The sequence below is a fragment of the Galeopterus variegatus genome, unplaced genomic scaffold (genome assembly GCF_000696425.1).
Source record: "Galeopterus variegatus unplaced genomic scaffold, G_variegatus-3.0.2 Scaffold898, whole genome shotgun sequence".
NCBI lineage: Eukaryota > Metazoa > Chordata > Mammalia > Dermoptera > Cynocephalidae > Galeopterus > Galeopterus variegatus.
Genome location: NW_007727009.1, coordinates 532,599 through 547,389, shown reverse-complemented (window position 1 = coordinate 547,389; position 14,791 = coordinate 532,599). Strand labels below are relative to the sequence as shown.

At 40.4% G+C, this 14,791-nt stretch overlaps 1 protein-coding gene across 1 annotated transcript in view; it reads left to right on the top strand.

The window, feature by feature from the left end:
• The first annotated feature begins 2,512 nt into the window (after nucleotides 1–2,512).
• PIK3C2A (phosphatidylinositol-4-phosphate 3-kinase, catalytic subunit type 2 alpha) overlaps nucleotides 2,513–14,791 on the top strand; it is a 35,912-nt gene continuing 23,633 nt past the window's right edge. Inside the window, 6 exon segments of the mRNA XM_008573296.1 lie at nucleotides 2,513–2,659; nucleotides 5,062–5,207; nucleotides 6,042–6,230; nucleotides 6,850–6,943; nucleotides 10,063–10,157; nucleotides 10,512–10,692. Coding sequence (XP_008571518.1) covers nucleotides 2,513–2,659; nucleotides 5,062–5,207; nucleotides 6,042–6,230; nucleotides 6,850–6,943; nucleotides 10,063–10,157; nucleotides 10,512–10,692 — 852 coding nt within the window.

Below are 14,791 nucleotides of genomic sequence, written 5' to 3'. Positions count from 1 at the left end.
TCCTTATATAGGGATCTGAACCCGTGGCCTTGGTGTTATCAGCACCACACTCTCCCAGGTGAGCCACAGGCCGGCCCCTAACCTTCTCACTCTTGAAAGCACCAAGGGTCTTTGCTTAGAGAACCATCACCTTTTGTCACTCTTCTTGTCTAGTAATAAATGGTTTTTTTAGATGAATGACATAACATTGTTTTATAATTCAGGAATCTATAAAGTGAAGAACAGTTGGGTTCTGTTAGATATTTAAATAATTTGCATCCAACCCTCTGCTGTTAAAATAGTGAATAGATGGTATTAAGCTTGATACTTTGCCAAGTAGTGCAGTTGACGTAGGTAATATTAGGACTTCATATTCAAGAAATACTGAGAAATTAGGAGGGGTGATGAGTTTCCATTATTACAGGTAGAAAAACGAAGTGTTAATGATCTAGTTCAGTTTTAACATACTGTGGTATAGTGATCAGTAATCCTGGTCTTGAAATTCTTTTAAAAATTTCTGTTTAAGGTTCAACAATGCATACAACCTGTGTATAGTTGATATAGTGATGAAGTCACTATCATAGAAGCCAAATGACCCAGAGGCATTTCGGTCAGCCTCAGTAACAAATGAGTTTTAACTCATTCTGAAACCTGGTACATAAACAGAATTAAGCATTTAACCTGCTTTTCCTTTACAGTTGTATCTCAGGGTTACCAAATAATTGATGTGAAAAAGTTTTTTATAGAAAAATTCCAGCTAATAGATGCAGAAGGAATGATAGAATTAGAATATCACAGTTTTGCAACCCCTACTGAAATAATGGATTTATGACAGGGTTTCATCACATCAATACTATTGGCATTTGGGGCTAGGCGATTCTTTGTTGCAGGAGGCTGTTCTGTGCATTGTAGGAGGTTTAGCAGCATCCCTCACTTCTACCCACTAGATGCCAGTAGTATCCCTCAGTTGACAACCAAAAATGTCTCCATACATTGTGAAATGTCTACAGAGAGCAAAATTACTTTTGATTGAGAACCATGGATCTAAGCAGTGATCATCCATGCCTTGTTAAAACCCTTAAGTGATTAGCTTTTCTGGAACTTTATATCAGTTCAAACTGAATAGTACCTGAATAAACTGATGAATCTTGCGCTGGCTGGTTGGCTCAGGTGGTTAGAGTGTGGAGTTGGTAACACTAAGGTCCCATCGTTTAGGTTTTTATAGGCCATTTAGACTGTCACAAATGATAAAGCAAATTCAAAAGCAATCATAGATAATACGTAAATGAATGAGTATGGCTGTGTCTAATAAAAATTTACTTACAAAACCAGGTGGCAGGCTGGAGTTTGCTGAACCTGAATTAAAAGATGCTTGGAAAGACCTGTCAACCAAATTCAAGTGCTTGATCTTATTTGGATCCTGTTTTGAACAAAACTATTAAAAATAATTTATTAGACAATCAGGGAAATTTGAATACTGCCTATTTTATAATCTTAACTAAATATTGTTAATTATTTTAGGAGGGATGATGGTGCTGTCCTTATTTTAAAAGGAAAAAGTGTTTGTTGCTTAGAGATATATAACAGTATTTATAGGTAAAATATGACTGGGATTTGCCTTAAAACAATCTAGTTGGGGGGGAGGAAATGATAGATTATAACATATCAAAGATTCAAAGGCCGTTATTAAGACTAGAGCCTAGTTTTGGAAAGGGTATTTGCTGTTTAAATAAAATGAAGAAAGATTTGACAAAGTTTATGGTTTTCTGCTTTTATATATCCTGTATTATTCTTCAGAAATTTCTTCTGCGTAAAGATATTGATATATCTTTGAATAAATGTTTTAATTGAAGTAGGCCATAAATTGGTAGTCTCGGGCAGGGGTCAGCATACTTGAACCCATTGCCTGTTTTTATAAATATAATTTGTTAGAATATAGCATGCACATTCATTTATGTATTGTTCATGCTACTTGGCACTACAGTAGCAGAGCTGAGTCTTTGCAACAGAGACTGTATGGCCCACAAAGCTCAAAATATTTACCATCTGGCCCTTTACAGAAAAGATTTCCTGACCCCTGGTCTAGGGCACAGATATAATTTCTCATCTCAAATGATTGGTGCTTTAATGCAAAGTAGTTTTTTTGGCCACATGTTTTTGTTCTGATGATAAAAGTCAGGAATTCGTTTTGTAATCCAAACCACCACCTTGAGATGTATTCCTTTGTAGAAAATCTTCAAAGACTATCCTTCACCTTCCTATTTATAGAAGTTGTTGTAGGATGGGTGACTCTCAGTATTATCCTTCTTGAGTTCTGTCCTCATCACCATTCTTCCCAAGATACATTCTTCCAGTCTTCCTCTCTTTGATCCCACCCCACACTTCAGTACATTTACTAAAGTCTCAGCACAATATGGAGAGTGACTCCTTCTGATACGTTCTTAAAGATGATGATATTCTTTTTATTTAGTGGATGAAATATTAACATTTCAGATTCATTACATGCATTGTGAGTTTTGAATTAATTTTTAAAATGAAAATTACAGTATTCTTTTTACGTTCATGAAGGTTTTTAACATGTGGAACTAAACTTCTCTATCTTTGGACTTCATCACATACAAATTCTATTCCTGGAACAGTCCCCACAAAAGGATATGTCATGGAAAGAATAGTGCTACAGGTAATGATACTTCTTGACATATGGAGATGTTTAAGTTTCTTAATAAAAAATACGTGTATGCACCATGATTTGGGTTGTTACTAAAGATGCCTAATTGATCTTGTTTCACTCTCAGGATCTCTCTTCAATTTAAAAGTCAATAAGCCTTTTTAGTAATCATTTCTTTTCTTTTTTGCTTAAAGGGAAATTTATTTAATGTAGATACTTACACTAATGAAAAAGATCTCAAATCAACAATCACTTTTGCTCCATAAGAAACTAGAAAATGAAGAGCAAACTAAGCTCAGACCTAGCAAAGGAAGGAAATAATAAAATTAGAGCACAGATAAAAGAAACAGAAAATAGAAAAAAAATAGAGAAAATCAGTGGAACCAAAAGTTGGTACTTTGACGAGATCCACAAAATTGACAAACCTTTACCTACATGGACTAAGAAAAAAAAAAGAAGACTCAAATAGCTAAAATCAAAAATGAAAGTGGTCATTACAAACAAATTTACAGAAATCAAAAGGTTATAAGAGAATACTATGAATAATTTTTGATCAATAAATTAGGTCATATAAATGAAATGAATAAATTCCTAGAAACACGTCACCTACCAAGATGGAATTATGAAAAAACAAAGTTTGAACAGAATTATAGCTAGTAAGATGAGTGATTATCATTTTTCAGATTCTTGATGCAGGACTTCCTTGAGGAATTCTCGAAGGGCTGATCATGTGGTGGCGAACTCCCGCAGTTTTTGTCTGTTTGGAAAATACACTATTTCTCCCTCATTTCTGAAGTGTAGCCCTGCTGGGTATAGTATTCTTGGCGGGCAGTTGTTTTCTTTTAGTATTTTAAGTATATCATCCCATTTTCTTCTGACTTGTAGAATTTCTTTTGAGAAGTCTGCTGTTAATATGGTAGGCACTCCCTTATAGGTGATTTGACACTTTTCTCTTGCTGCTCTTAAGATTCTCTCTTTGTCTTTGAGCTTTGCTAGTTTGACCATAATGTGTCTTGCAGAAGATATTTTTAGGTTGAATCTGTCTGGGGATCTTTGAGCCTTCTGAATCTGAAGGTCCATGTCTCTCCCTAAATGTGGGGAGTTTTCTGTTATTATTTCATTGAATAGGTTTTCAATGCCTTTTCCTTTCTCCTCCCCTTCTGGAACACCCATGACTTGAATGTTTGCGCACTTAAGGTTGTCTACCAGCTCTCTTAGATTTTCTTCATTTTTTAAAATTCTTTTTTCCTTTTTTTTGTCCAGCTAGGTTGTTTCGAAAAGACAGTCTTCAGGATCAGAAATTCTCTCTTCTGCTTGTTCTAGCCTGCTGTTTAAGCTCTTGGTTGTGTTTTTTACTTCATTGAGTGAATCTTTCAGTTCTATGAGCTCTGCTACATTCTTTTTTAAGGTGTTAAACTTTGTAAATTTCCTCCTTCATATCCTGGATTTTTTTTTTCTTGTTTCATTATATTGTCTAACTGAGTCTTCTCATATCTCAATGAGTTTCTTTAAGATTGTTGCTTGGAATTTCTTTTCAGTCATTTCAAGGGTTTCCTGCTCTGTAGCGTCTGGTATTTGAGAATTACTATATCCTTGTGGTAGTGTCATATTTTCTGGTGTTTTTGTATTTCTAGTATCTCTATGTTGATGTCTGGTCATCTGGTAGAGCAGTTGCTTCTGTTACTCTGGAATGGGCTTTGAGGAATGAGAACGTCTTCTTCTTTTTCCATTATCTGCTGATGACTCTCCTTGTGTTAGTGCGGTCAAGTGTCCAACTGGCCTCCTGCACAGTAGCTGTGGGTATTGCTGTGGCATTGAGCTGCTTTTGCAGCAGGCGTGTTTGTGGCAGTGCCTGTGGTGGGCCACCCACATGGCAGTGATGTTTTGGGTGTGCTCCTTGCCTGCTTCCAGGCAGGGGATGCTGCCCTTGGCTCCTGCTTAGGACCCTAGGCATGCTGTGCTGCTTGCCTGCTTCCAGGCAGAGGGGGCTGCCCTTGGCTCCCACGTTGGTGCTCTGCTGCTTGTCTGCTTCTGGGTAGAGGGGACTCCCCTCAGCTTCTGCCTAGGACCCTGGGTATACTCTGCTTCCTGCCTGCTTCTGGGTGGGAGGGGCTGCCGTTGGTTCTACCGAGTACCTCAGGCATGATCTGTTGCTTGCCTGCTTCTGGGCAGCTGTTTCCTGTTTGTGAGAAGTAATAGTAAACATGCACTGTACCCATCCCAAGGAAATATCACAGATATATTTGCTATTCAGAATTACCAACAGTGGTAATCACTTTCAACGAAAGGACTAATTTAATATTCAATCTAAATCCACCCTGATTGCTAAGAAAAATCAGTTTTCTTAAAGACAAAGAAGTTAATGTTGCAGATATGTGAACTATAATTTGATCATCTTCTGTTAAATTTTTAAGGTTGATTTTCCTTCTCCTACGTTTGATATTATTTATACAACTCCTCAAGTTGACAGAAGTATTATACAGCAACACAACTTAGAAACACTGGAGAATGATATAAAAGGGAAACTTCTCGATATTCTTCACAGAGACTCATCACTTGGGTAAGCTCCATTTATTCTGTTTTGCCTGGTTATTTCCTACAATGTAAAGCTCAAGTTAACGGCTTATATTAAATGCCCTGATTTAGTTCATGATTTAGCAGCACTCTTGGTGTAGAAAGTTTTCTATTTAACATTTTTTTTTATTATATGAAAAGACTGTATGATTGCATGAAAGTTTAGAAATTTGCACAAGTCAAACTTTTTACTTTAGCAAAAAGCAAACAACAGACTGGGAGCTATATTTACAATAAATATTAATAGATTGGTTTCCTTAATCTATAAAGAACCTTTTCACATGAATAAGATAAAGACCAGCTCAGTAATAGAGGAGACAGTATGAACAGGCAATTCTTTGGAATAGAAATATGATGGCTTTTAAACATCTGAACAGAACCTTTTCATTTTGAATATTCCTCAATTGAACTGTATAATCATCTTCTAAAATTTTATAGATCCGTTTGTTTTTCGCATGGCATTCGATTTTACTTGTATGAAATGGATGAAATCCTTGCTATCTCGTAGGGTAGGATAATGCTTTTTCAACTTTGATTTCTAGTGCCTGGCATCTGGTTAGAGCTTAATAAATTTTTATTATACTGAATTATCCTTTATTTTCATAACTAAAGTTCTTTAATCCAGAAAGAATGATTTCTTTCCATCCCCAAATTAGGTTTGCTGTACATTACAGTTTTCTATTTTAAATTAGTATTAATGATTCTACCATGAAGCGGCTGTCCCAAATGAATAAATTTCTTTTCTGTATTTTAATCATTGAGATTATAACTATGCCATTATGTATCACTGAGAAGTAATTCAATTCTATTATATATGCAGACTTTCTAAAGAAGATAAAGCCCTTTTGTGGGATAAACGCTATTATTGCCTGAAACATCCAAATTGTCTTCCTAAAATACTAGCAAGTGTCCCAAGTTGGAAATGGGTTAATCTTGCTAAAACTTACTCATTGCTTCACCAGTGGCCTCCACTGTACCCTCTGACTGCATTGGAGCTTCTCGATTCAAAGTAAGTCAAATATATTTACTTGCTCTATTTTATTATTGTCAATTTTTCCAGCAATGTATCTTGTTGTAGGAGTTGTACACAACATTTTTTACTATCTGAAAAGACTATACATAGGAGCAGTCCGCCCACCTCCCCCCTTTTTTTGCTGCTGGCCAGACAGGGATTGAACTGTGGATCTTGATATCAGCAGTATCACACTCTAACCAACTGAGCTAATTGGCTATCCCCCTTTTTCTAACATGAAAGCAATTCAGTACAATATAAACGTGTATATGCTTTTTATACAAACAATCTTTTGCATTGAGAGTATCAAAAAAGCACTTCATGTCATTTAAACCTAATCTCCAAAGGGTTACGTTGTAAATTTAGAATAATATATATGTTATGATGTGGGCCAAAATTAATTTTTATAAATTTAAGATTTCTAAATAATCCCTAAATTGAATCTGTATAGCTCAGTAAAATTATTTTCCTAAATAAAAGACGTAATACATTGCTTTTGAATAAAGAGCTATTTGAGTATTCTTTGTCAGGAACAGATTGAGATTGCGTTTTCAGAAAATACAGCTTTGCTAGAAAGAAATTGTTGTCAAATCTTGATTTTGTGGGATTCTTCTAGATTTGCTGATCAGGAAGTGAGATCCCTAGCTGTGACCTGGATCGAGGCCATTAGTGATGATGAGCTTACAGATCTTCTTCCACAGTTTGTGCAAGTGAGTTTTTTACTAGGTTACCTCCCTCCTCACATCTTCTCCCCCCCCCCCCCCCCCCCCCTCTCCCCCCCCCCCCCCCCCCCCCTCTCCCCCCCCCCCCCCCCCCCCCTCTCCCCCCCCCCCCCCCCCCCCCTCTCCCCCCCCCCCCCCCCCCCCCTCTCCCCCCCCCCCCCCCCCCCCCTCTCCCCCCCCCCCCCCCCCCCCCTCTCCCCCCCCCCCCCCCCCCCCCTCTCCCCCCCCCCCCCCCCCCCCCTCTCCCCCCCCCCCCCCCCCCCCCTCTCCCCCCCCCCCCCCCCCCCCCTCTCCCCCCCCCCCCCCCCCCCCCTCTCCCCCCCCCCCCCCCCCCCCCTCTCCCCCCCCCCCCCCCCCCCCCTCTCCCCCCCCCCCCCCCCCCCCCTCTCCCCCCCCCCCCCCCCCCCCCTCTCCCCCCCCCCCCCCCCCCCCCTCTCCCCCCCCCCCCCCCCCCCCCTCTCCCCCCCCCCCCCCCCCCCCCTCTCCCCCCCCCCCCCCCCCCCCCTCTCCCCCCCCCCCCCCCCCCCCCTCTCCCCCCCCCCCCCCCCCCCCCTCTCCCCCCCCCCCCCCCCCCGCCCAGTTTTTATAAGTAGGGAACTTGCTAAGGGATCTTCTTTCTATTTTGATTGAGTAGTTTTGTGGGAAGTTTGTTAACCACTGACCTAAATTAATTATATGTGTAGGATTTGAAACTTCATAGATGCCTATCTGATTGGCATGGGAGGGGCCGAGGGAACAACTGAACAGATAAAATCTCCTCAGTCTCCACTGTTCCAGCTGTTTTCCTTAAAGGAAATACCCAGGACTACAAAGAAAGTATAGCATGTGGCTGGCTGCCAAACATTTGTTGGATTTGAGTAGTCCAGGATATGCTGACCTGCTGTGTGTGCATGGACTATTTTCGTTTGATATTTGATGCCTGACTGTGGACCCTGAAGTTGCCAAGTGTGCCTGCTCCAGAACATGGAAGAAGCCTGCCAGTCTTTTCCCATTCAGAGTGCAAGTAAGTATTTCACATCAGAAACAAACAGTCCAGTCTTTAACAAGGAACACCAACCACGATGTCCAAAAGACTCAGCCCCTGGTTCCAGCACGACATCACCAAAGATACCTATTGTGATATACACTTGGAACCAGCACAGCTGTTCTGTGATGAGGAGCAGATCACACTTTGCAGCAAATGCTTCCAGTCCCACAAGCACAAGCATCACATGGTGTATGGGATACAAGAGGCTACTGAGAATTACAGAAAGTTATTCCAGAAAATACTGAGCATATTGAGGAAAAACTTGAAGTAGCTAAAAGCATATTGGCTGATGAGCAGGAAAGAATGATGATGATCCAGGAGAAAGAGCAGAATTTTAAAGAGCTGATTGAGTCTGAATATAGGATAAGATTCTGGTTGGTGAATGAAGAGAATGAGCTGAACATCCAGAGACTGGAAGGTTGCCTATTTGACTTGAACTTGAGAGAAGCCAGTCTGAATCAACTGGACAGGTTTGCCACAGAGCTGAAGTGAGGAGAAGTCCCAGGAAATGCTACAGAGACTGAATGATTTGGAGAGAGAGAACATGAAGAAACTGAAGGAGAGTGAAGTCAGGGTTTCTGAATGGATTGGCAGCCTCCAAAGGTTCACCACAGAGCTTGAGAAGAAGTGTGGGGAATGTGCCTTAGCACTGCTCCAGAATGCAAGACATTCTTTTGAAAGGAGTGAGTCACTACTCCTTTGGTGTCTAAGGACAGCTCGTATCACAGACCTGAGTTTATGCCAAATAAGAGGAATGAGCAAAACGCTAGGAGTTTTCCAAAGAAATATAACTTTGGATCCTGAAATGGCTCATCCCTGCCTGGTCTTGTCTGAGGACCTGAGAAGTACGAGATTTGGAAATATCCATCAGGATGTGCCTGGCCACCCAGGCAGATTTGACTGCAGTGCCACTGTGTTGGGTATGGAAAGCTTCACCTGAGGAAGGCTCTATTGGGAGGTGGATGTGGAAAAGGCGAGAAAATGGCAAGTGGGCATATACCAAGACTCTGCAAATAGAAAAGGCAACATGCTCAACGCTTCTGGAGACAAAATCTTTCTCATGGGATCCATGATGGGAACTGACTGTACCTTGTGGATCTTTCCACCTTTAAAAAGGGTCTCCCTGGGCCGGCCCGGTGGCGCACTGGAGAGTGCGCCGCTTGGGAGTGTGGCGGCGCTCCCGCCGAGGGTTCGGATCCCATGTGGAGACCGGTTCCCGCTCACTGGCTGAGCGCGGTACGGGCGCAACACCGAGGGTTGCGATCCCGTTGCCGGTCAGTAAAAAAGACAAAAAGGGAAAAAAAAAAGGGTCTCCCTGAGAGAGCAAATGCACAAAGTTGGAGATTTCCTAGATTATGAGTGTGGCAGATATCATTCTACAATGTGCCAGAGAGATCCCTCATTTATAATTTCTCTTATCTCACCTTCCAAGGATCCTTTAGGCCTATATTTTCTCTTTGTATCCCAAATGGAGACATAAATTCAGATTCTCTCACTGTCTCCTCCCCTTATATTCCTTCTTATAAAGTTACTGTTAGCCCTTAATCTTCCTTTGTGTGAGATCCAAGACCACAAGAGACCAGAAAGTTAAGCGTTACTTTGTGAAAGAAATTTTATAAAGTAATCCAATAAAAGACTTCTGAGTTTAAAAAAAAAAAAAAAAAAAAAAGTAGTTTTGTAGCATAGGAGTGTTAAGGAACATATCCTGTGGATTCAGTGTGATTTTTTTTTTCTCCACTATTGTCATCTGCCCCACTTGAATATTGTATATATTTACCTTGATTTTTAATTGTCAGACTTGTTAGAGTCTCAGAATAAACCACATTTGAGCTTTTCCTTGATTTTTCTTTACTGGTCAGCTAAACATAGCTAATGAATGTTATTCCTGAGTCTTACTTTTGTACCTGATTTCAGTAATTTGGTCTAAGTTAATTCATCAGTTTCATTTTTATGAGTATCATCTTTCATGAATAAGGGTACTACTTGCTTTATGTAGTTTTTTTTTTTTTTTTGATAATTTTATCCAAACAATTTAGTATGGGATTAACCTCTAGTAATGCTTATTTTCTTTTACATGTAGGCTTTGAAATATGAAATTTACTTGAATAGTTCATTAGTGTGCTTCCTTCTGTCCAGAGCATTGGGAAATATCCGGATAGCACACAATTTATATTGGTAAGATTTAAATTTTATAAAGAACCTGATTTTTTATTTCTAGTATTTTATAGAGATGACATAAGTCTAATCATATATGTCTAAATGCTATGCCCAGACTACTTAATGTTGATACCAGATGTTTAATTGAAAGCATTATTTTAAAGAAGCTAAAGTTTTATGTCTTTAGAAATAATGAAGCCCTCTATTGCAAAACATTTGACATATTATAGCTCTATAATGAATGAGTTTTTACTTGCTTATATAGCTTAAAATAAGTTCTTAGATACCATAAATTGAACTTGTTAAATTTATTTTGGGGGGAAGTTCATCCAGTTCTCAGGAGTGGCTGACATAAATATTTTGCTATATTAGGCTCCTCAAGGACGCCCTACATGATGCACAGTTTGGTACACGATATGAACATGTTTTGGGTGCTCTCCTTTCAGTAGGAGGAAAAGGACTCAGAGAAGAACTTTTAAAGCAGGCGAAACTTGTACAACTTTTAGGAGGAGTAGCAGAAAAAGTAAGGCAGGCTAGTGGATCAGCCAGACAGGTATGTACCCCTAAAAGGAAACATAAATATTTTGATGTTAAAGGCTCTTTATGGTGTTCACAAATTAAGTTGTTACTCTTTATCAGTAGACTCCTGATCGAACTCTAACTATACCTATGCTATTTTGGGCAGATAAATTCAAAGGTTGTTTAAAATGTATAAGAAAAGATTTTACAACCTAACTCAGAAGATCAATGCTTTTTAACTCCCATGCTTATTAATGACTTTCTGATCAAAATTGTTCTCTTGAGTTTCTTTTTCACTATTTTATTTTACTTTTTTTTTTTTTGCAATTGTAAAAGTAATGAAAGTATGAGTCAATGCTAATTTTTTTTAAAATTCAGGTCATGAAGAAGTTTATAGAATAAAAAATGAAGACTCTACTGTTTCCAATTCACTTTTCCAGTTTCTCCCTGTAGATATCTGTCACTCATAGTTTGCTGTCTGATAGTTTGCTGTATGTTCTTCCTGACCATTTTATATGACTTTACACTTGAATAAAGTGTTTATATGATATAAACACTTAAGTGTATACACAAATTTTGGGGGTTTTTTTTTTTTTTTAATTTTTCAGAAACAATTGCATCATACACACACGTTTGTTGTTCTTGTTGAGATAAAATTTACATAACATAAAATTCATCATTTTAACCATTTTCAAGTGTACAGTTCAGTGGCTTTTAGTACATTTACAATGTTGTACAATGTTGTACACCACCACTATCTAATTCCAGGATATTTTCATCAGACCAAAAAGAAAGCATGTACCCATTAACTGCTAACTCCCCATTTTCCCCTCTTTCCAGTTCATGGTAGTCACTACTCTGCTTTCTGTTTATATAAATTTGCCTATTCTGAACGATTTTTGTAAATGGAGTCATATGATATATGGCCTTTTCTGTCTAGTTTCTTTCACTTAACATAATGTTTTCAGAGTTCATCCATGAACTAGCATGTTTAAGTATTCATCCCTTTTTATGGCTGAATAGCATTCCATTGTATGACTATATGACATTTGTTTATCCATTCATTAGTTGATGGACATTTAGGTTGTTTCTACTTTTTGGCTATTATTAGTAATGTTGCTATGAATATTCATGTTGCTTTGCCTCCCACGGATTTGTCACCCCTTTTCCCTGGGTGACGGAGCCACCAAGGATTACTCAAAGCCCATCTCTTCTAAGTAGTGAGAAGCCCCAAAGGGGTTAATCTCCCAGAACCCTCAAGAGAGAGGCATTCCTTCCATTTTGGAAATTAACCCCAAATTGGGGTCCTCTTCCCGCGTTTATTCTCTAGACCAGGAAGTTACAGGAAGAGAACATAGGTGGGGCTTTTGCTAAGTACAGTTTAACAAGTTTGACAATAGAAGCTGGTGACATTTCATAATGCAATTTGCAAGAAGTTAAGTGATCCACCAACAAAAGCTTGATTTTAGCAAACATTCTCTCTCCTTACAGCAATTTCCCAATATCTTTACATATCAATCGGTAACCTGTCTGTCTTTGAACCAGCAACCTTGCTGTGCTACAATTCTTTATCTTACAATAGAGACTAGCCTGGGGAAAATTTCCTGTCTTTTGCAAGGTCAACATTTTATATGTACTTTTTAAAAAAAATTTATTTTATTTATTGAGTCAAAATCGATTATACATATTTTGGGGGTTGAACACTGAGATATGTTGATCAAATCAATATTACTAGCATATATATAGTTATAAATTGTAATTATTCTTCATGCCCCTTGTCCAATCTCTCCCCCTCCCCCCTCTAATTACCCTAGATTTCTTCTCTCCTTCTGAAGGATAATGGTTACTCTGTTAATTTGTTGCCTAGATGATCTGTCCAATGCTGAGAGATGTGATTGGGTCCCCCAATATTATCATAGAGCAGATGCTGCTTTTGTCACTCTGAAACAGGCTTTGTGCGAAGAGACATCCTCTTCTTTTCTTTGTCTCTGCTGGTGACTCTCCTTGTGTGAATGCACTCCAGTGGTTGGCAGACCATTTGCATGGTGGTTGTGGTGTCTAGTCGCTTTTGCAGCAGCCATGGTTACTGTGGAGGCTGTGGTGGGCCACCCACATGGAGGTGCTGTTTTTGGTATGCTCCTTGGCACTGGCAGTATGCCTGGTTGTAGGAGAGAGGTCCGGTCCCCTTCTCCATGTCTCAGGTCCCTGGGTGGGTCCCGAGGCACTGGCACAGTGTGCCTGGTTGTGGGAGAGAGGTCCGATCCCCTTCTCCATTCCCTGGGTCACTGGGTGGGCCTCAAGGCACTGGCATGGTGTGCCTGGTTGTGGGAGAGAGGTCTGGTCCCCTTCTCCGTGCCTCAGGTCACTGGGTGGGCCCCACGGTGCTGGCATGGTGTGCCTGGTTGTGGGCGGGGGGTCCAGTCCCCTTCTCTGTGCCTCGGGTCCCTGTGGTGGCCCTGAGGTGCTTGCACAGTTTGCCTGGAAGTGGGAGTGGGTTCTGGTCCCTGTATCCAAGCCGCCAGTTTCCAGGCAGGTCCTAAGGTGCTGGTGGTGTGCCTGGGCTGGAACTAATTTTTTGTCCTTTGCTTGTTTCTAACATGGGGGAACTTCCTGTGGGAACCAGTACTTGAGTGTGTGGTTGTTTAAATTGCTGCTTTGGGCTGGCCCAGTGGCGCACTGCTATAGTGCGCCGCTTGGGAGNTTTACATTCCCACCAGCAATATATAAGAATTCCAATTTCTCCACATCCTAACCAACATTTTTTATTTTCTGGGGTTTTGTTTGTTTGTTTGTTTGTTTGTTTATTGTAGCCATTCTAGTGTGTGTGAAGTGGTATCTCATTGTAGTTTCGATTTGCATTTTCTTAACGACTAATGTTGTTGAGCACATTTTCATGTGTTTATTGGCCATTTGTATATCGTGTTTGGAGAAATGTCTACTAAAAGTGCTTTGCCAGTTTTTAAATTGGGTTGTCTTGTTGTCATAAGAGGACTTTATATATTCTGCATACTAGACCCTTATTAGATATACTATTTGCAAATATTTTTTCTCATTCTGCAGGTNCGGGCGTGACACTGAGGGTTGCGATCCGTTGCCGGACACGAAAAAAGACAAAAAAGGAAAAAAATAAAAATAAATAAATTGCTGCTTTGCTGCTGTTTCCCTAGGGAAGGCTTTTTGTGCATCTCAGGGTTTAATGGTTGATCTTATAGGTACTTCCGGCTCTCCAGAGACCCAGTGGATCTGTGTTCTGTAGAATCTCTGATCTGGGCCTGAGTTTTTTCATCAAACTGCACCCCATTCTCCTCTGAGTGGTCCTGTGTTGATTGGGGGGCAGGTCATCTGTCCTTGCTGTGTCCCAGTGTTCTCCTGGTGTTCCCGTCTTGCCCACTTCCCATGCTCCAAACACTTCCCATGGGATGGGGCCTGCGCTGGTCCCTTGCAATGACTCACCCGTCTCTGAATGGTTTCTTTTTTTCAGGTGTTCTGGCTCCTTGCTCCTGCGTGGGTCCATGGGAACCCTATTAGTGGTCTTGCTGTCCTTGGGGCCACCAAGGCCCTCTTCTCTCCTGCTGCCTCCAAGTAACTCCATCTGAAGGGCACAGCTGGGGCTTCTGCTGGCTCCTGCTCCATGCATTCATCAGCTCGAGGCTTAAAGCAGCTGTGGCCCGAAACTCTCCGAGCAGCTTTTTCTTTCTCTCATCCTGGTTTCTCCCACCTTCAGGAACTCCATAGGTCTCTCCTCCTCTTCCCCTGAGCTCCAGCGGCCCCAGCTTGGCTGATGTTACATTGTAAATTGGTTGATTTGTGGGAGAGAGTGATGCTGGGAACCGTTTATTCTGTCATCTTGACTGGAACCCTCTATATGTACTTTTAAGAAGTTAGGCTAAATCTGAAATTACAAGAAACTAGGCCCTGTGCAATATATTTTGCTTTATATATACTCCACATATTTGTGTATAAATTTTTGTTTCAATACCTGTTTTCACTTCACCTAGAAATGGAATTATGGTAATTCTGTGCTTTAGTTTTTAAGGAACCATCAAACTGTTGTCAGCAGCACCTATACCATTTTACATTCCCACCAGCAATATATAAGAATTCCAATTTCTCCACATCCTAACCAACATTTT